The sequence below is a fragment of the Mizuhopecten yessoensis genome, unplaced genomic scaffold (assembly GCF_002113885.1).
Source record: "Mizuhopecten yessoensis strain PY_sf001 unplaced genomic scaffold, ASM211388v2 scaffold7901, whole genome shotgun sequence".
NCBI classification, from domain to species: domain Eukaryota; kingdom Metazoa; phylum Mollusca; class Bivalvia; order Pectinida; family Pectinidae; genus Mizuhopecten; species Mizuhopecten yessoensis.
The window spans coordinates 293,338-316,349 of NW_018407279.1; the positions used below are offsets into that span (position 1 = coordinate 293,338).

The 23,012-nt window shown below is 37.1% G+C and overlaps 1 protein-coding gene across 1 annotated transcript in view; it reads left to right on the forward strand.

Annotated features, from left to right (window-relative positions):
- The window catches only part of LOC110454488, a 30,216-nt gene extending 9,291 nt beyond the window's left edge, over positions 1–20,925 (forward strand). Inside the window, exons 2-14 of the mRNA XM_021503995.1 lie at positions 7,121–7,507; positions 8,007–8,137; positions 9,095–9,175; positions 9,826–9,924; positions 11,832–11,949; positions 12,428–12,561; positions 13,200–13,446; positions 14,421–14,515; positions 14,932–15,073; positions 16,554–16,766; positions 17,414–17,552; positions 19,530–19,596; positions 20,600–20,925. Coding sequence (XP_021359670.1) covers positions 7,121–7,507; positions 8,007–8,137; positions 9,095–9,175; positions 9,826–9,924; positions 11,832–11,949; positions 12,428–12,561; positions 13,200–13,446; positions 14,421–14,515; positions 14,932–15,073; positions 16,554–16,766; positions 17,414–17,552; positions 19,530–19,596; positions 20,600–20,692 — 1,946 coding nt within the window. The 3' untranslated portion in view covers positions 20,693–20,925. The remainder of the gene's footprint in view (positions 1–7,120; positions 7,508–8,006; positions 8,138–9,094; positions 9,176–9,825; positions 9,925–11,831; positions 11,950–12,427; positions 12,562–13,199; positions 13,447–14,420; positions 14,516–14,931; positions 15,074–16,553; positions 16,767–17,413; positions 17,553–19,529; positions 19,597–20,599) is intronic.
- Positions 20,926–23,012: the final 2,087 nt, after the last annotated feature.

Below are 23,012 nucleotides of genomic sequence, written 5' to 3' on the forward strand. Positions count from 1 at the left end.
TGGTAACTGTTACAGGAGACATTAACATGACCTGTAATGTTGAGCTCGACATACTGGTAACTGTTACAGGAGACATTAATATGACCTGTAATGTTGAGCTCGACATACTGGTAACTGTTACAGGAGACATTAACATGAACTGTAATGTTGAGCTCGACATACTGGTAACTGTTACAGGAGACATTATCATGCCCTGTAATGTTGTGCTCGACATATTGGTAGCTGTTACAGAAGACATTAATATTACCTGTAATGTTGAGCTCGACATATTGGTAATATACGACACTGTTACAACATGTTTGTGACATAATTACCATATTTATACGACACATGAACTGAAATGTTGATCTCGACATACTGGTAACTGCTACAGGAGACATTAATATGACCTGTAATTTTGTGCTCGACATATTGGTAACTGCTACAGGAGACATTAATATGACCTGTAATTTTGTGCTCGACATATTGGTAACTGTTACAGGAGACATTAACATGACCTGTATTGTTGTGCTCAACATATTGGTAACTGTTACAGGAGACATTAATATCACCTGTAATGCTGAGCTCGACATACTGGTAACTGTTACAGGAGACATTAATATGACCTGTAATGTTGTGCTCGACATATTGGTAACTGTTACAGAAGACATTAATATGACCTGTAATGTTGAGCTCGACATATTGGTAACTGTTACAGGAGACATTAACATGACCTGTAATGTTGTGCTCGACATATTGGTAACTGTTACAGGAGACATTAACATGACCTGTAATGTTGAGCTCGACATATTGGTAACTGTTACAGGAGACATTAACATGACCTGTAATGTTGTGCTCGACATATTGGTAACTGTTACAGGAGACATTAACATGACCTGTAATGTTGAGCTCGACATATTGGTAACTGTTACAGGAGACATTAACATGACCTGTAATGTTGTGCTCGACATATTGGTAACTGTTACAGGAGACATTAACATGACCTGTAATGTTGAGCTCGACATATTGGTAACTGTTACAGGAGACATTAACATGACCTGTAATGTTGTGCTCGACATATTGGTAACTGTTACAGGAGACATTAACATGACCTGTAATGTTGAGCTCGACATATTGGTAACTGTTACAGGAGACATTAACATGACCTGTAATGTTGTGCTCGACATATTGGTAACTGTTACAGGAGACATTAACATGACCTGTAATGTTGAGCTCGACATATTGGTAACTGTTACAGGAGACATTATCACGACCTGTAATGTTGAGCTCGACATACTGGTAACTGTTACAGGAGGCATTAATATGACCTATAATGTTGAGCTCGACATATTGGTAACTGTTACAGGAGACATTATAGAAAAGAAGTTGAGCTTGTTATTTAATACCTCTATCTTTAAATTTCAAATCCTCATGATGTTCTCCCCTGGTAATAACTTGAAATTGAACACACCGCAGACTCCTCGTCTTTAGCTTCATATATTCGTATTTATTTACAGTATGAACATTATACAATAACGATCACCTAACGTCCAGTATCTGTGACAACCGTACCAGCTTCAATTTATCGCTCACTTTTCATTTTTCAGTAAAAATATACCATCCTCGTCCGTTTATAAATAGCCATTCTAGAGACTGATAGAAGTACATTATATGTGTTTTCTGAATAATTATATATATTATATTTATGGAGGCACGGTAGTCTAGTGGTAGGACCCCGGGCTCGTGACCGAAAGGTTGCGTGTTCGAGTCAGGGCTCGGCACTGTGTTGTATCTTTGAGTAAGATACTTTACTCCGCTTGTTCCAGTCTACTCAGCTGTAAACGAGTACGTGGTTGGGCAGTACTAGAATTGTTGAATGCTAGCTGTTAGCGCCTAAATGGCAGCTCGGGCTGTGTGCTCCCCAGGGAGTTGAGAAATGTATTGGCTGGTTGCAAAGGCCCAATAACCACGCATATGTGAACCGCTTTGAGACGACCTACGAACTGAGTTGTGATAAAGCCGTATATAAGAACCTCGGATTTCTATTATTGTCACATACGTACTACTGAACAAATAACTAAGACCAAAAATATACCATGTTTGTTTTAGGTAACATGACTGTTAGGGGCTAATATAAGAAATTATTAAAAAAAATAAAACATATATCTTGGTCTTTTAAATAATAATATGCGTTTTTTTCGTTTTGTTACCTGCCTATTAAGTTAAGAGGGTATACATATATAGCGGTTTTGCTTATTCGTCCATCAATTTGTTTGCATCCGGTGGATGACTTACTTGGGTCGGAGGTAGCAGCTAGAGTCGGTCGGGGTACCGTAAACCACAGATCATCTAATTCCGTGCTGAAATATACTTTTTTAGGCCTAAGCAATTCATTTTTTATCTGAGACGCATGCTTCTAATTCTGTCTGTCATCACCTTACACGATTTAAGCTAGGGCCGTGACATCAACATTTCCATGTGAATGTCAGGTATTTACTCCTCTATCGTAAAAAACGTTTCTCAACGTCGATGATGCATGGTGTAAAACTGGGTATCTTGTATATGGGTCCATACTGCCTTGTTGTAAAGGTTTATGTGAACCCATATTTCATACTACCTCGTAGACGCTTCTTGTTCTACAGATCTATATCGGACCCTATTCACTACGTCAAAGATAAATGGGGTCCGTATAGATTTATATCATTTAATATTAGACGGTTTTCGTACTACTTTTCAGCGATATTTTTAATTAAGCTGATAGTGCAAGTTAACAAGCTTTCAGTTGAGATTAAAAAAACCTAACTCTGGTTTTGAGATCTTCCCCATTTATTCCGACTATTATTATTTCCTTTAATTCCTCCAGAAATGAAGAGTTACAGAAATAACGAACAATACACGTACAATTCAACACTATTGAAAGAGAAGAAAATGCATTCACAATCATGGCCACACCCTTACATAGTGACACACACATGCACATGGACAGACACACACATAAGAGATTAATAATAGTACCCGCATCATACCATAAAGTACTATAAACACAACACAATGATATAATAGGTACTATTACAGTTATTATGCGGTGTTAATTATGATGATGGACAGTATAACACTAATCATACATTACATCACACATTGATATAATAGACATATTTACACTCTTCAAACTACATTATCATATAATAGTATAGACAGTAATACACTTCTCGTACTAAGCAATCATACAACATTGCAATAAACAGTATTACAAGCATCACTCTATAAATTATACAGCATTAGTATAGACAGTATTACTGTAACATAAGTCTTACAATAGAATCATACATTGAGTAGAACCCGTTGCACAAAGTCATACAATATAGTCATACAGTGGTGTGAAATACACAACATACAATATAATAATTAACTTGAAGAAACAGAGCAACCATGCAATGATTTCAGTTGTAGTAATACATATCACAAGATTAATTTATACAATACAAACAATATTATGAATGGTAGTAAGTTGCACTAATCATGCAGCCCAATTATGCAATGGTATAACAGGAAAGACGTAGGAAATGCTTGCCTACTAATATGAATACAAAAATATATGTATTTCATGTATTAATCTTGCTAAAGCGTGAGGTACACACAAGTAAATTTGTGATCATATTACTCAGTATACAACATTCAAATATCTAAGGATAAATTACATAATACCACTGTATTGAAGAATTTTAGTAATAATAACAATGGATTTTATTCTAAAGTCCTCCAGTTCATATGGAGATAAGTCACAGTTGAAAATACCACCTAGAAGAACATGAAGTAGATGGTAATTAGACATTACATGAAGATTAAACACAAAATCTATATCTTTTACAGTACTGAGTACACACCAGAACTGGTCACGTAATAGCTCTGTGTGTGAGCATTCCAGTACACTATGCATAATATTATCTTTGTGCATAGATCCACAGTAATGACACAAATATATATTTTCATTATCGCGCATTTCAACACAAAGTTTAACAACTTTCTTAAAACATGGACTGTATTGTGGAAAGCGTAAAGCAAGTTTCCATATAGCATACGGTTGTATCTTATTATGTAAAAGAGTGAAGCGAGAGAAGTCCCTTTCAGCGTTCATTCTTTCACATAAATTAAACTGTTCATAGTTTTTTACATGGTCATTGACTAAACGCTTCCATTGGCATTTGTTTGTAAAATACACCACTCTTCAAACATTCATCAATGACATGATACAAATTGTATTTTTGTTAAATATTAACAATGTCGGGAACAAAACGTCTACTAAATTGAGACAGGTTGAATTCGAATAGACGCTTGATAAGAATTTCGCGTGTTAAACAGCCAACTTCCATGGAACATATTCTACCAAAAAATAACATTTTCTTTACGCTGATGTATACTTCTACAGAAAACAAACCAATCAAGGACGTGCACATATCTGTTCTTGTTCTTACATTAAAATCTTAGATAGATTTGGCAATGAAGTTTTGTGCTTTTTCTAACATATAAATTTCATTTTGTTTTAATTGCCACAATTCACATCCATACAGTGCTGAGGGATATACTTTTCACTTAACAATTTTTGCAGCGGTTAAAGGATTCAGAGCACATGGATGTGCTCCAGAACGAATTAAGGACATACCACCACTCTTTAATTTGGAACAAGCACGTTCTGTACGTTCGACATTGTTATTTCTCCTGTTAAATAAAACTCCGACATGAGTAAAACTTTCTACAATTGGTAGTTTCTTTTATATACAGTTATATCACAAATGATATTGGGTTTCTTTTTAGAAGCAAAAAACAACAATTTTAGATTTAATAGAGGAAAATGTAAATCTCCACTTTCTACTGTATTTCTCGCAAATAGATAGTAGATACTGTAAACTATTAACGTTATTGCTGATAATACATATGTGATCAGCTTGTGTAGGTATATTTATTCGCGAGGAAAGAAATATTGCCCCTTTCCCGCTAAATTCCACTTCATTTAGCAAATCATTAATAAAGACTAAATACAGTTTTGCAGATAAAGACCCACCTTGTAAGATTCCCCGTTTCATGATTACATTGCCCGACTTGAGACCATTAAAAACAACATTACTGGTAAATCGAGAATATTAGTTTCATGATATTCCATACTTTCCCTTTAATACCCATATTGTAAAGCTTATAGAATAGGCCATCTTGCCATACAATATCGAATGCTTTATTGCTATCAAGAAAAGCGACAAGCACATCAGATTCATTATCTAGGTTATAGTTCACACTTTCCTGTAGATTAAAAGAAGTACATAAACTACACAGTTTTTTGCGATATGCTGATTTGATGCCTGTTCGGAAATGTGTATGATTGTAGGACTGGACTTAAACGGGTAGACAAGAGTGTCTCAAAAATCTTAAAAAACTCAGGAATTAATGTTATACCCCTATAGTTGTTTGGGTCATCTTTTGGTTTCCGATTACCTTTATACAGAGTTATTATTGTACCAAGTTTCCATGATTTGGGAATATACTCATACTTAATAATGAGATTGAACAAAAATGTAATATGTTTGATCATAAGACTGTTACAGTATTTAATATGCTCATACACAAGACCGTCCGGACCACCAGACTTTTTTGTCTTAAGACCTTTACACATTTCAGAAACCTCTTTAAAAGTAAATTATTTTTCTAGAAAAACATCTTTATCAGTTTTCGCTTTTTCTGTCATGTTCGGTAAATCATCTTGATCATGATTAAAAAAGTCTACATCGAACAGTTCGTTAGGTTCGTTCTCGAACAATTTACAAAAATGAGTACATCATTTCTTTACTATTCCTTCTGGGTCACGTAGGACCCGACCGTCATACTTCAGTTCTGTTTGTTTCAACTTGAGTTTATGTGATTTACTTTTGTATGGTTGCCAGAACAATACTTGGTCAACTTCACCTGATTGATCAATTTCTTCAAATTGAAGTCTCATATACTCGTTAAAATCATTTCTAAGCTTCTTTCTAAAAGTTAATGGCGAACACATTTAATAGCGTTCCTATATTCAGTGTTAAATATTGCGTCTCCTCTAATCAGAATAAAACGTGACGTCTACTTCATTTGTAATAAAGATCTGACCGACAGGTACTGAATTGTACAAGAATAACAGCTACGCGAGCAAATGTAAAAATATGATGTCAATAAAATTCAGTGTTGAAATCTGACAGGTACTGAATTTGGTGTACAATCAAATAAAAGGTTAGAATTTTAACCATTAGATTCAATTATAATAAAAATGGGATTTAGTAGTTGTTTCCAATAATTTGGTTATTAATTGTATAATACCAACTTGTTTATATGTGTTTGTATGTGTTCTAATGTCTATGTCTATGCTTGTACCATTGTTTGTTACTGTGTTTGGAGATGCCTCAAATAGGCTATGTCTGCTGCCCAATCCATTTGTCTTTTGACTATAAAATTGATTGAAATTGAAAATCAACAATCATGAAATTCATCATAAAGCTATGTAGTCTATTTATTTATTTTAGCAACAAGACGTCTGTCAAACTAATGATACGAGAATAACGGCTCCAGAATTTGGCATAAAGGAACAATGACTACGAACACTGTTCCAAGTTGTAAATTGGCTCATATGAAATGGATTACTTATGTATCATGTATTATATATAAAGAGAATACAAACCCCCACTTGTCCCGTTCTGTGTTGTATAAATAGTATACCATCGTATACCATTCCTACAGTTGATGACATTATACCTTACATTGGGGACGTGAGAAGATGATCACTTAACTAGGACCTGTCCGGCGTGCCGAACGGATTGCACTCGCTCTTTGATATCTCTCGATGGCCCCACCGGACAGAGAGGCACACACTCTTCCGCATCGATATATAGGAGCTGGACCGGGCGAGCCACTTCCGGTCTTCGTCATCACATGATGTACCGACTATACAGAACTATGTTGTGGTTTATACTTCTGATTTATCTGTTTATAAGCTTGATTATATTGTGACGTCACTGTTTGTTTTTGAATAACACTACTGTCTCCATACGATGCATGTCTAGGGTATTGACATCTATAATCAGTGATTACAAAACGTGACTTGTTTCCTTCTTGTCCTTGACAGATGGTCCCTTGAGCCTCCAAGACTCGCTAAACGGTTCCATCCAAATGATGGATGTCGATACCGGCCAATCGAATTCGCCGTCCAAGTCTCCGTTTGAGACATCAGCCAATCAACGAAGCGCTGCTCACTCACCAGCCACTGCCAACGCCGACTCCGCCCACATGATGAACGGTGACCTCAACATCGACGAGCTTGCCAACGTGAAGAATTTGAAAGAATCAGAGGTCCTGGTCCGGACGAAAGAGATAGTGAAGGTTTTGGCAGGTCTCGACACGTACGAGAATGGTCTGGGGATGAAGCTTGTTAAGTCCCTGGGCGATACGTACTGGGGATATCGACCGCATAGGAAAAAAATCGGGGATAGCATGGCGGAGGCAGGATTTGGCGGTAAGCCGAAATACTGTTTTTATTTTAATACACTGAAAGTAGAAGATAAACATAAAAAGGAATATAATTAGGTATTTCCAGTTACAATTATTGATATATAAAATATTTTTATCCCGTCAGCTTTGAAACTACATAACTCCATAACAACAACATACATCAATCTGTGGTTTAAACTCAATATTGTAAAAAAGCTCAAAGCATCTTTTCTACAGAGCTATTATGGCCTTTTTATTGGTTAAAATGGTATTTAATCATTAATCGATCGACATGGGACCATGTTTTCATGTTTCGTGGCCTTCTTAGATTTGCGCTTTGATATTTTAATTTATGGCAATCATGATACTGTTGGAGCTACCTGCCCTTTACTATTTTTATATTTTTTAATCAAACAGATACATGGTTGTTTGTCATGTTGGGAGTTGTGTGATATGTTGACCTAGAAGCTGACACTGGCCTATTTTCTATTTGACCGACTCTTGATTTACTTTTTAACTTACAGAGGTTGCTATGAAGATGCTAAAATCGCTAAATGCCAAAGGAATATTCAAGACTGACTCTATATGGTTCCCCGCTTATTACACACTTAACACGCTTTGGAACTTTACTGACGCGAGTCTACGACTGGCTAAGGTAGGATCACTAAATTTGATAGATGTTTTATTTATCGGTGTGGATGCGGAGGAATGGCTAAGGTAGGATCACTAAATATGATAGATGTTTTAGTTATCGGTGTGGGTACGGAGGGATGGATAAGGTAGGATCACTATATATGATAGATGTTTTATTTATCGGTGTGGATGCGGAGGTAAAGTGCATTGCCATGAACCTTGGTATATGGGTAACATAAGGGGACCATTCATCAATTCAAAAATATGATAAGTAATAAACACACTTTGGAACTTTACAGACGCGATACTACGACTGGCTAAGATAACAAGCCACCACTAAATATGACAAATGTTTATGTATCGGACTAGATGGCAGAGGGAGGTAAAAGGAATTGGCATAAAACTTGGTATATGGGTAACATAACAGGACCCTTCATCAGTCCAATAGATGATAAGTGATAAAACCACATCCTGTTTGTCAATATTTTGATAAAATGTTGTACATGTTATAATGCTTAACCCTTTCACCCCTATGTAACTTTAGTAGACTTTACCATGCATTGATCTGGATGAGTCCATTATGGTCTACAGTGGTGAAAGGGTTAAACTGATGACGAAATCTAGATGAAAATCTACAGGGGAATACCCAAGTGTTAACAAAACCACAAAGTTAGAAAAACATCCCGTCGTGTAACAATTCACACATCTTTTCACAATACATATATTCACGTGTCGGGGTCCAGGAACAATGTAATTGGCCAAAGCGGCGCGGTAAACAGGGGAATCTGTACCCTTAGATTATCGTCTAATTTTTAAATGAATATAATTCTACCAGCCAAACTAAATTAAAGCTTGTTTTATTAAGCATATCTCTGATGTCTTTACATTTAAACCATATTTCGGAAACATGCCATATTAGATCTCTAAAAACACGATGCAAATTGGCAGTTGTTTGAATGCTATGCTATGATCTTTATAGACGGTAGCTGAATCAGACGGAGTTCGTTTCTTCACGGTAAACTGTAGTCATGAACCTTTCCTCACTAACCTCGACAATAAGGTAAGTTTGTGATGGTTGACATTTATATTTCTTACCTCAATATTCAGAAATATACAGGTGTGTGATGGCGGAAAGATTCACACAATTGCAACATCAGTGTTTAGTTTGTATTTCAAACCCCTAAGAAAGTTTGAGATGGTGGGAGTATTTGTGTTTTTCATCTCAGAAGTCATTTAGTGGAATCATTTTATTTTTTCTACCATCAACATTCTTGTAGAGTTATGATAGTGGAAATATTTGCATTTCCTACCTCAAAAATAATGTCGGTTTTTCGTGATGAGTATATTTCTCTTCATACTTGATACTCCAGGTGTTACACTCACTTACGCTCTTTGCACCCCTGGTATATGTCATAGCAAAATTGAATGCACGGATGAGTGTATAACTCTGATACGATATATAGTCTAGTCTGTCTTATTTACAGAATATGTATGGGTGTGTTACCTTCTTCCATCTGGAGTATCATACACGTCACAATATAATATTTTTTTCAATGAATATCTTTTACATTGTAAAAGTCTGTATTGAGTGTAATACACAGTGCATTACATTGATGATCTTTCTCCTTTACAGAATGTCTACTACATTGTAAAAGTCTGTATTGAGTGTAATACACAGTGCATTACATTGATGATCTTTCTCCTTTACAGAATGTCTACTACATTGTCAAGTCTTCCATGAGTATCATACACAACATTGCCCGGAACCCGGATGTCATACATTTTTTCAAAGAGAACAAAACAACAGACGTGAGTAATGAAAATCTATCTACAGGATTACTTGTTTGAATGTTTTCATTTGAGCATTTGCTTTTAGATGCTGACACGATATATATATATATATATCAAGATAAATAAATTTACTTAACGGAACAAGTTAATTTCTCGATCGTTTGATTTATGTTTCTAGATAGTAAATTCAATCCTTCCCTGCTTATGGTGTATGTATATAAAATATCGTCTCACGTACCATACCTGTACTTGGTTTCACCGCTGAATAATGCCAGTTCCAGTTGGCGTATAAATGATATCAGTACTTTGTTCGATAGCTGGATTATGTTGATGTTCCGCAGGGCTGATGAAAAGGTTGTTCATCATGTTGGTACTTTGTAACCCTCTAGATGATAGCCGGATTATGTTGATGTTCCGCAAGGCCGATGAAAAGGTTGTTCACCATGTTGGTACCTTGTAAACCTCTAGATGATACCTGGATTATGTTGATGTTCCGCAAGGCTGATGAAAAGGTTGTTCACCATGTTGGTACTTTATAAACCTCTAGATGATAGCCGGATTATGTTGATGTTCCGCAAGGCTGATGAAAAGGTTGTTCATCATGTTGGTACTTTGTAAACCTCTAGATGATAGCTTGATTATGTTGGTGTTCCGCAAGGCCGATGAAAAGGTTGTTCAACATGTTGGTACTTTGTAAACCTCTAGATGATAGATGGATTATGTTAATGTTCCGCAAGGCTGATGAAAAGGTTGTTCATCATGTTGGTACTTTGTAAACCTCTAGATGATACCTGGATTATGTTGATGTTCCGCAATTCTGATGAAAAGGTTGTTCACCATGTTAGTACTTTGTAAACCTCTAGATGATACCTGGATTATGTTGATGTTCCGCAAGTCTGATGAAAAGGTTGTTCACCATGTTAGTACTTTGTAAACCTCTAGATGATAGCTTGATTATGTTGGTGTTCCGCAAGGCCGATGAAAAGGTTGTTCACCATGTTGGTGCTTTGTAAACCTCTAGATGATAGCTGGGTTATGTTAATGTTCCGCAAGGCTGATGAAAAGGTTGTTCATCATGTTGGTACTTTGTAAACCTCTAGATGATACCTGGATTATGTTGATGTTCCGCAATTCTGATGAAAAGGTTGTTCACCATGTTAGTACTTTGTAAACCTCTAGATGATAGCTTGATTATGTTGGTGTTCCGCAAGGCCGATGAAAAGGTTGTTCACCATGTTGGTATTTTGTCAAGCTCTAGATGATAGCTGGATTATGTTGCTGTTCCGCAAGGCTGATGAAAAGGTTGTTCCCCATGTTGGTACTTTGTAAACCTCTAGATGATACCTGGATTATGTTGATGTTCCGCAATTCTGATGAAAAGGTTGTTCACCATGTTGGTACTTTCTAAACCTCTAGATGATAGCTGGATTGTGTTGATGTTCCGCAAGGCCGATGAAAAGGTTGTTCAACATGTTGGTACTTTGTAAACCTCTAGATGATAGATGGATTATGTTAATGTTCCGCAAGGCTGATGAAAAGGTTGTTCCCCATGTTGGTACTTTGTAAACCTCTAGATGATAGCTGGATTGTGTTTATGTTCCGCAAGGCCGATGAAAAGTTTGTTTACCTTGTTGGTACTTTGTAGACCTCTAGATGATACCGACATTCCGTAAAATTTAGGATTAGTCTGTTAACCATGTTCTTTCCTATGCTTTACTGCATTCGGAAGTTAGGTTTCTCAGATCTAATGCCTGCTAGGTTTACTGTATTCTTTCTTTGCTTTACCGTCAGGTGATGCCGACGTTCCTTCAGATTTAGGACAATTTTGTTTATAATGTTGATTTCTATGCCTGACTGCCTTGGTAAGTTTCTCGGATCTAACGCCTGCTATATTAACAAATATCCTATATTTATCCCTCCGTCAGGTGATGCTAAAGTTCGTCAGGTCATACGAAGAGCACGAGATGCTGAAGATAATGGCAATGTTAACGTTGTCACACATAGTGGAAGAGGAAGAGAACGACAAACTCATGGACGACACAGGTACGTCACTTCTGTTGGAATTTAATGACATAAAGGTTTTAGGGAAGTCGAGGCAACATAGCAAGGTCAAGTTCTCTTTGAGTAGAATTATGACAGTGTACAAACCAAACGCCAAATGCTGGGTTTTCTTTCTCATAATACCAACCAAAACCTTATTCATTTCATTAGAAAATAAAAAGCTTCAATATTTTGGGAATTAAAAATACGAGTTTCTATGAGTACGATGTGTTTAAATAATATAGCAAATTGACTGATAAGAAAGAGGATTTCAAAAAAGTGTCATAAAAGAAAAAAGGTTTCAAATATTGGCAAATAAGAAAAAGGGTTTCAAATATTGTCAACTAAGAAAAAGGGTTACAAATAATATCAAATAAGAAAGAAGGTTTCAAAAATTGTCAAATGGTAAAGTGATTTTCAACTACAAATAATTAGATAAGACGTTCTATCACTTCACCATTGATGTGTGTATCTGCTGTAGGCTCCATAGAGGGAACCATTAAGTATATAGACAAGGCTATAGAAGACGAGCGCCGGAGGTACCGAGGTTTTACTCCTCAGGAACTCATGGATGGACTCGGCAAACTGGCCGTCAACGACAACAACAAAAAGAAGGTAGGTTTAGATTGAAGTATCTATTCTATATTTCTATATGTGCGGGCGAATTCATTAATACAGTAAATATAAATATACATAATAATAAACATAGTAATTAAATATGAAGGGTGAGATTAGCACTGGGCGAAAATTGACTTTATCGGCAAAGGGTGAAAGTTTCAATAGACGAAAATATCCCGGTATACAATAAATTGTTCAGTGTATATGTCTACAGATCATTATGGAGGCGCGGTAGTCTAGTGGTACGGCGCCGGGCTCGTGACCGAAGGGTTGTGTGTTCGAGTCACGACAAGACACTTTACTCCGATTGTTCCAGTATACTCAGCTGTAAATGAGTACGTGGTTGGGCAGTGCTAGAATTGTTGAATGCTAGCTGTGAGCGCCGAAATGGCAGCACCGACTGTATGCTCCCCAGGGAGTTGAAAAAGATATTGGCTGGTTGCAAAGGCCCTATAACCACGGATAATAATTTGTGAACCGCTTTGAGGCGACCCACGAACTAGGTTGTGATAAAGCGGTATATAAGAACCTCGAATTATTGATATTTTTATCATCAAGGCGAGCACAACACTAGGTTTTCTTCAAATAGTCTAATCATAAATATACCTATAATGTTACCTTCTACATGTCGACAGATCGTCGAGGCTGGCGCACTTCCGGTCTTTATGAAGATGTTGAAGAGTGATTCAGCGGAGGAGCAAACAGTAACTGCGCGCGCAATCTGGACATTGTCGTTCGACAAAGAAGTGAGTCAAAAAATTGTGGAGCACCCGGATATGATGACGTCACTCGAAAAACTCAGGGAAAGCAGTGATAGCGACGTTAGGAAAAATGTGAACGGGGCACTGTTTGTACTAAAGGGAGAGAATGACGTATCTAGACGTGAGTAATATCAAAACATGTACAATTGTCACGGTAAACATGTCGGGCGATCATTAAGGAAAACTTAATTATGACAGTACTTTGTTTAATGTATGCATATGTATGCTTTCGTGTTTGTTTGAGGAATGGTTGCAAGAAATAAAATTAAATCGATCGAATTGTAAAGAAAATACCATTTTTGTGGAGGTATCAGGAGATTGTTTGTTCGTTTTGGATGTCATGTTTATTGTCATGGTTATGCGTTCAGAAGTAGATTATATGTTTTCTTAAGTCTATCTAGAATAAGAGAATGTGAAAATTGAATTGCATTTGACAGTTAGTAAAGTGAGTCACACTTAATGCTACCAAATAACCTGTTATTTTTGTTTGAACTTACATCTTCGTTTGTATTTTGGATAGCATACTTGTTATTACTTACGTGAAACCAAAATAAGCATTACTCAAAGCATAGTTCTGACAGGAAATACGTGACATTCTGATATTGAAATTCCGTCTTTTCGTATTGCAGAGTTATCTTCTCTTGTGAGAAGGTATTGCTTGTTACGTCATTTGTTTGTGAGAGTAACGTCATCAATTTTTGAGAAAACGACGTAATTTTCTCACACAAACCAACGACGTAACAATCAATACCTGCTCACAAGAAAAGATAACTCTGCAATACGCAAAGACGGAATAGCGTAATGTTCATATGTTCTAGAGTACCCCCACCCTTTATCAAAGACTTTAACAAAGTGTGCACAGATGAAAACAACATTTTCTGACTAGTAAGTTTGTCACTTCAGCTTACTTTACTCTCAATTGTTTTAGACCTTCTTACATATACAGGCCTGTGTATCTCGCTTATATTTCAACAATACTAGTATCTCAATGGGATGCTCACATTTGTCGTTTTTATTCTTGAGGACTTAATTGGATATATTGATCAAATTTTATCGTAATTTATACATTTCTACGTGATGATCTTTATGATGTAGGGCCAAGATCAGGGAAGAAAAATAAAGGCCACGTCTTCATCAGCTATTCTTGGAATGAAAAGGAAATTGTACTGAAGATAAGAGAACGATTAAAGGTAAGATTTCCCAAATAAGAAAAACATTTATACAAGATGCTTAAGTTCAGAGAAACATGTATAAAAAATACTTAAGTTCAGAGAATCATGAATACAAGATACTTAAATGCACAGCAACATGAAGGTAAGATACAAGATCAGAGAAATCCTGAATATATGATACCAAAGTTCAGGGAAACGTTTAGTAAATATACTCATGTTCAGAGAAAGACTGAAAGTAAATAGTGGAAATTTGAGTGATATTTAAGAGTAATATGTTACAGACAGGCAGAAGGTAAAACTGTATTTGTTCTCTAGATCAGTCACAAGTTAGGATTTACTGAAATGACTCTATGAGTAGACAGTGTGTGTATTGTATGATAACTTTGGGATTTGGATGAGGTGGATTATGTAGATGCTGCGTATTTTGTTCAAAGGCTGAAGGTGTGGAGGTGTGGATAGACATTGAGAGGATGGGAGGATCCACTCTGACGGCCATGGCAGAAGCAGTGGAGAACGCTGCCGTCGTCCTACTGTGTATGTCTGAGAAGTACAAACAGAGTCCCAACTGTAGACTTGGTAAGCTATACGTAATTCTGTGGTAAAGCAGTGGAGAACGCTGCCGTCGTTCTTCTGTGTATGTCTGAGAAGTACAAACAGAGTCCCAACTGTAGACTTGGTAAGCTATACGTAATTCTGTGGTCAAGCAGTGGAGTACGCTGCCGTCGTCCTACTGTGTCTGTCTGAGAAGTACAAACAGAGTCCCAACTGTAGACTTGGTAAGCTATACGTAATTCTGTGGTAAAGCAGTGGAGAACGCTGCCGTCGTCCTACTGTGTATGTCTGAGAAGTTCAAACAGAGTCCCAACTGTAGACTTGGTAAGATATACATAATTATGTGGTAAAGCAGCGGAGAATGCTGCCGTCGTCCTACTTTGTATGTCTGAGAAGTACAAACAGAGTCCCAACTGTAGACTGGGTAAGATATACGTAATTCTGTGGTAAAGCAGTGGAGAACGCTGCCGTCGTCCTACTGTGTATGTCTGAGAAGTACAAACAGAGTCCCAACTGTAGACTGGGTAAGATATACGTAATTCTGTGGTAAAGCAGCGGAGAACGCTGCCGTCGTCCTACTGTGTATGTTTGAGAAGTACAAACATATTCCCAACTGTAGACTTGGTAAGATATACGTAATTCTGTGGTAAAGCAGTGGAGAACGCTGCCGTCGTCCTCCTGTGTATGTCTGAGAAGTACAAACAGAGTCCCAACTGTAGACTTGGTAAGATATACGTAATTCTGTGGTAAAGCAGCGGAGAACGCTGCCGTCGTCCTACTGTGTATGTCTGAGAAGTACAAACTAGTCCCAACTGCAGACTTGATAAGATATACGTAATTCTGTGGTAGAGCAGTGGAGAACGCTGCCGTCGTCCTACTGTGTATGTCTGAGAAGAACAAACAGAGTCCCAACTGTAGACTTGGTAAGATATACGTAATTCTGTGGTAGAGCAGTGGAGAACGCTGCCGTCGTCCTACTGTGTATGTCTGAGAAGTACAAACAGAGTCCCAACTGTAGACTTGGTAAGATATACATAATTATGTGGTAAAGCAGCGGAGAACGCTGCCGTCGTCCTACTGTGTATGTCTGAGAAGTACAAACAGAGTCCCAACTGTAGACTTGGTAAGATATACGTATTTCTGTGGTAAAGTGTGAATAACAACGTTGTTAGTTGTAGAAGCTTTTGTTGACTATCTGTCCATACCTTAAGGGTCAGCTTGTGCTTCAACTCTTATATTCCTGAGGTGGTGTCGCTTACCGAAGGCACCATTGGCTCTGTTAGTCAAACGACGTTTTGTTGACCTTTTGATTGTTGCGGCATAACACAAGGGTGCCATCTGAATGGGACATTGTAATAGTAAAGGTCACTGGGTGCATCCACTAGGGATACACGTGTCCCACATGAGTGCTCTGTATGGGACACGTGTATCTTGCATACGTAGAGGTGGGGAAATAACATGTTTCTGCCTAGTACGGACTTCATGGCTATACGATTGGTTACAGAGGCAGAGTACACGTTCCAGCTAAGAAAGGACTATATTCCGCTTATGATGCAGAAGAAATACAGGCCGGATGGTTGGCTAGGAGCCATTCTCGGAGCGAAGCTTTACTTCGACTTTAGTGGGAAATATCCCTTCGAAAAACCGTGGAATGGGCTGCAAAAGGAACTTAGGGGGATAGGGAGACTTTCCACGCCATCTGCCACTCCAGGAAAAGGTAGGAAATAGGCTATTGATTGTGTATATGTGTTCCAGTGACGAAAGCAGACATCATTTTGGGTAAAAATATAAGACATTGATTTTGACTAATACCTTGACAGCTTCCTCCTATACAAACGTTTCAATTCCTTTGAACTGACCTTGTCGATGAAACTGAGGTAAAATGGTTCTGACCAAAAACACCTCTTATTCTGAACAATGCTCGTACCAAATAAACAAGTAAATATTTAACGTCGAGATCATGGTACTTGTAAATACATTTGATAACTACTCTGATTTGATTTTCCTCTACCTCCGAACAATCGTTGACTTTCGGCCTTAAAGAAGGCCGGGAGGCCGAAATATTGGTACTTAGAGTGATATTTGTTCTACTTTTTTATTTTTTTTTTTTTTTTTTTTTTTTTTTTTTTTTCCCTTTGGAAATCCCCTTTTNTCCCTTTGGAAATCACCTGTTGCTTATAATATACTCTCATTTGATTATGTAAAACCAAACATAGTTTAGGGGTTAGGAGATTAAAGGTGTTGGCCCAATTAAGATAGTTTGATGCTGCATATATCTTCAGTAGAACATAATATATTGAAAAGTTCATGTGATATAAATATTTGAAACCTGAACACTTTGAACGCAAATTGATTTTGTTTCAGATGTGACAGATGGTCCTATAATGGCCACTTCAGCGTGTACCGCAGCCTCCTCGCCCGGCAGTCTGTCTACCTCCTCACACGCCCACAAGATGACGACAGAGGACGTCGGTAACTGGCTGTGTCAGGTCAAACTTGACGGGTACGTACAGCTGTAGATATAACACTTCAGGCACTCACACGTCAGTATGTGCAAAATGAATTATTATTGATATGCTTTGTATACCCAAGTTCATTTTACATATACAAAATCAACACATTCTCTAACTCTCACATACACACATTCAAAATAAAACTTAGATATCATCATCATACGCCATCATCATCATCATCATCATCTGCTTTGTTTTGAAAGGTTCAGCAGTATATTGCAATTCTGTAAATGTAATATAACAACACTGAAAAAAATACGAGGGCTGTTGTAAGGAAAAGGACAGGACACTATGTCCATTTTTTGATATTTAGAAATATTGTGTTTTTATGTTCTTCAGCATTATAATAAGTAAAACAAGTGGTGCAGTAGTGGTCCGGTTGGTGTTCAGGATGTTCTTTGTTTGTTGGGGGTGGCATGTTGGCTCCTGTTGCAGTCATTTCCTTACGACTATAATTTTGAATGTTTGGCAATCGAATTTGATGCTGTAGTATATTTTGCTCTTATGTATAGACGCTCTGGTATGTGTCGTCGTGGTGTTTTGACGCTGTGGTATTTCTTAATGTACAGACGCTCTGGTATGTTTCGTCGTTGTGTTTTGACGCTGTGGTGTTTCTTTCATTTGATTGATAATGACTATCCTTACTATACTGTCTATATTAGTATTTCTACTATTGGTGATTAGCAATAAGGTGAATGGCGTAGTAGGGAAGTGAAAAGCTTGTTTTGAGCATTGACTTTACTCAGCAGGACGTGTGAGTCTGTTTTAGTGTTTGATAGGGTTTGTTTTGTTCATACATTGCAGGAAAAGATAGATGCTCGATATTTAGATAAGTTCCGAAGTTGTTCTAACGTAGCTGGATACGGTAGCCTGACACCATACACTGTTATAACGTAGCTGGATACGTTAGTCTGACGCCATACCCTGTTCTAACGTAGCTGGATACGGTAACCTGACACCATACACTGGTCTAACGTAGCTGGATACGGTAGGCTGACACCATACACTGTTCTAACGTAGCTGGCTACGGTAGCCTGACACCATACACTGGTCTAACGTAGCTGGATACGGTAGGCTGACACCATACACTGTTCTAACGCAGCTGGATACGTTAGTCTGACACCATACACTGTTCTCACGTCGCTTGATACGGTAGCCTGACACCATACCCTGTTCTAACGTAGCTGGATACGTTAGTCTGACCCCATACACTGTTCTAACGTAGTTGGTTACGGTAGCCTGACACCATGCACTGTTGGAACGTAGCTGGAGACGTTAGACTTACGCCATACACTGTTCTAACGTAGCTTGATACGGTAGTCTGACACCATACACTGTTCTAACGTAGATGGATACGGTAGCCTGACAGCATACACTTTTATAACGTAGCTGGATACGTTAGTCTGACGCCATACCCTGTTCTAACGTAGCTGGATACGGTAGACTGACACCATACACTGTTCTAACGCAGCTGGATACGTTAGTCTGACACCATACACTGTTCTAACGCAGCTGGATACGTTAGTCTGACACCAAACACTGTTCTAACGTAGCTGGATTCGGTAGCCTGACTCCATACACTGTTCTAACGTAGCTTGATACGGTAGACTGACACCATACACTGTTCTAACGCAGCTGGATACGTTAGTCTGACACCAAACACTGTTCTAACGTAGCTGGATCCGGTCGCCTGACACCATCCACTGTTCTAACGTAGCTGGATACGTTATTCTGACACCATACACTGTTCTAACGTAGCTTGATACGGTAGCCTGACACCATACACTGTTCTAACGTAGCTGGATACGGTAGCCTGGCACCATACAGTGTTTAGTTGTTTATTCGTGATAATTCGATAATGCATTACATATTGTTTGACCAGAATCAAATGAGAGACGGAAACATTTTATGATTGTTCTAATTATCAACCAGTGTGACGAATAATTATTCACGAACTGTATTTTCAGATGTGTTCCGTCGCTGGCTCAGTTTGACGGGAAGTTACTGGTACAGCTACAGAGGATGAAAGTTGAGGTAAACATTAAATATTTAAATTTGTATTAAGACATATTCGGGTAAAGGTGTAATGAAATTTCTTTTACATCTACGTTTTTCTGGTTTAATGAATATTTTAGCTTTAATATTTTAATATGTTTATTTTTTTAAATACAATAGCGTTTTATATCATTTTTGTTCCGTTTTAACACAGCCTAAAGCTTACATAGTAAACAGTCTCGCTAACGTTTGCAACATTTAGTGGATCACTCTGACGACTGTTCATACTCGGATGATTTGCCAGTACTCCTAGATTTGGGCCGATAGTTAAATTTAATGAAATTGGTTTGGCTGTGCTATAAAGCTTCAGAGTGATATTGAATTTTGATGACGATTGTTTGTCTCTCCAGTGTAAAGAAATATTGTTCTTCCGTCGTAATATTTTACAATATTTCAAACGTTTTGTTTATTTCGCGATGGTCATGTAATCATTGGCAATACAATCGATTTAATATGCTCTTTCATCCTTGTTTCCCGTGTATGGTTTAAATGTTTATTTTTTGTGAGTGCCCGTAGAATCCACAGTCAGGAACTAATTTGTCATTACAATACAAACAAAACCTGTCGGTGGCAGGGTTTGACCTTGAAATAATCCGTTCGGGTTTTTTGTAGTACTGCCAAAAATCATCATATTTGATACAAGATTTAACATTTGCATGTAAGGATTGTATAATTTCCAAAATTTCGCATCAATTACCTGTTTGATCAGTTAGACTATAACAACTTTAATCAGTTAAATAAACAAAAATCTTAAATGTGAAACAGCAATATAATCCTTTCTGCTGTTGCAACACAAAAAGTAACATCTTTCATCGAAAAACTAGGTTTAAAACCAAATTGAGTATCTGTTATAATGTTATTTACTTACTGCGATTTTGAATATATTTTATAAAGTTAATAATTTACCCTTAAAACTAATAAGTGTTACACCTCTGTAAATATCTATAAGTAAGTACCATCACCTATGTTTTCCATATTGCAGGCGCCCGAATTCTATTATGCGTCGCTGGAGAAGAAGTTAAATATGAACCTTGTGGAGATATTAACATTTACAGAAGCTCTAGACAAGTTATAGAACACGTGACCAGGATAATATGGGAACAATATAACGTGACACAGAGATAAATGACACGTGACGTGACACAAGCGGGATATCTTGTGATCCAGGACACGTGACAAATGTTTGAAAATCTCCAGGACAGGGACATATCATTTACCGGTGGCTGATTAAAGAGTGATTTATCCACTGCAGACCATAATGGACTCATCCAGAGCAATGCATGGAAGAGTTAATTAAGTTACATAAGGGTGAAAGGGTTAAAGAGTGATTTATAAATGTTGATATTAGTGTATAGTTTATATGGTGATTTATCAATGTTGATATCAGTGTATAGTCTATATTCAAACCATGACAATGAAACACCTCTGTAACATACATCATATCCATAACATAGAAAACTAATAATAATTTATTCGTGTAATTTTATAGTTAAGAAACAAAAATGTATACATGTATATTTATTACATCCTGGTAAAAGAGAGAAACCCACAGAAATAGACACAATGTCAGGTATATATTACTACTGTAATGTTAGTTGTATAGGGATTGGGTTATATGGCATGAGTGTATGTATGTTTACTTATAAGGTAGGATAATATCAATACTACGATTGTTTGGATGTCGTCATTGTGTGTATAAATATATACCCGTATTTAAATAATTGACCTGTCATATCACAAGGATTACACGGCCATATTTTGAGAACATTATTAGTGACAAATGACCTGTCTATTATGTTATAGTATTGACTTCCGGTGTTGTGTACACGCAGGGATGTATATTTCTCCGTTTTATACATACGTATTCCTTTTCTATGAAACCTATTTAAAAATTAATGTCGGTTTATACATTACTTTAATCGAGGGAAACGTTTTAGTACAGATACAAATAGTTAAGTTTAGTACAGACAAAAATAGTTAAGATAATATATTTTACAAAGAGTGAGTCATATTAGTTGAAAATACAGTTGACATTTTTGGCGTTCATACTTTATTTGTATATACAGACAGTTTGATCGTTATATATATTGCATTTATGTACAGAAAGAAAACGTTCATGAGATATATATATAATTTATATACAAATTATTATACAGAATCTACATTCATTCATTAGAAATACACATCGTTTTTATACATAAACAAAAACCGGAGATATATACTTTAAGGTACTATAACTTTCCGTAGCGTATATTCTAAGACCACTAACATGATATATTTATTTAGGTTTATGCCGGATATTTTACTCTTCATGATGCTATGGGTAGCGAACTGACATTTTAGCTGAAATGCTCTGTTATATTCGTTAGACGGTTTGTGTGTGGGAAAAGGTTTGTACGGCTGATGTGATAAACTAGTATGGACTGCTGATGAAACATAATAATACAAACGTTATTTGTTTTACAACAATTGCGAAACAAGCTATTGCAACTTATATTAATCACTTTTGTTGAACTGGATGTTAGCTTGCGGGGTGTCTTTATGTGGGGAGGGAACCGGAGTACCCGAATTAAACCCAAGTGGTCGGGCAGGTTACCGAATACCTTTTCACGTCCGATCGGAGTATGATGAAACCTACAAATGTTGAATGTCTCATAAGAGCTGCTAGGCTTGGCTGCTGATGTGGACTGCTTAGTGTGATGCCTTATATGGCCTGTTAGGTTTGACGGGCGATAAAATATGACATGTTGTGTTAGAGGGCTAATGTATCATGCCTGTGTGATTTTTAAGTCGATCATATTTCGAAACTTTCGATAACATTGTTTTTTCTGTGTAATACGTCCACGTTATGTCAACATTAAGTATTACACACGAAGACTTAAAAGTCAGTAAAGGTGAACGCTCCCGATACTTCCCTTTGTCATAGTTCGTGTGTGCAGGCTATGTTATAAGTACGTTTAATCAGTAATAAAACGTTGACGTGTCTGGTGACGTCATGTTCGTTATTACAGTACATATATGTTACTCTATTATGCGTCCATGCTCAAAACGCTGACGTGTCTGGTGACGTCATTTTCGTTATTACAATACGTGTGTACAGTGACCAGTAGAGGTCGTGTTTTATATCACTACCAATGTCAGTTCCACATACAATACCAGTGTTCAAGTAAAGAGTCCCGCCATTAGTCGACAGTATACAGGTACCGAGAAGTTGTTTAATGTTAGATTTATGTTATTTGATTAGTACGAAGACAGATGTGTGTCTAGCTCCTCGAGGGAGGCAAAACACTTTGAAGTTTATAATGAAGAGTTCCAGGGATCACATTTCTGTTGTGTCTTTTTGTGAAATAGGACATTTTAGTAGATATATTTCTTTTGTATTCACCATTTTGCAT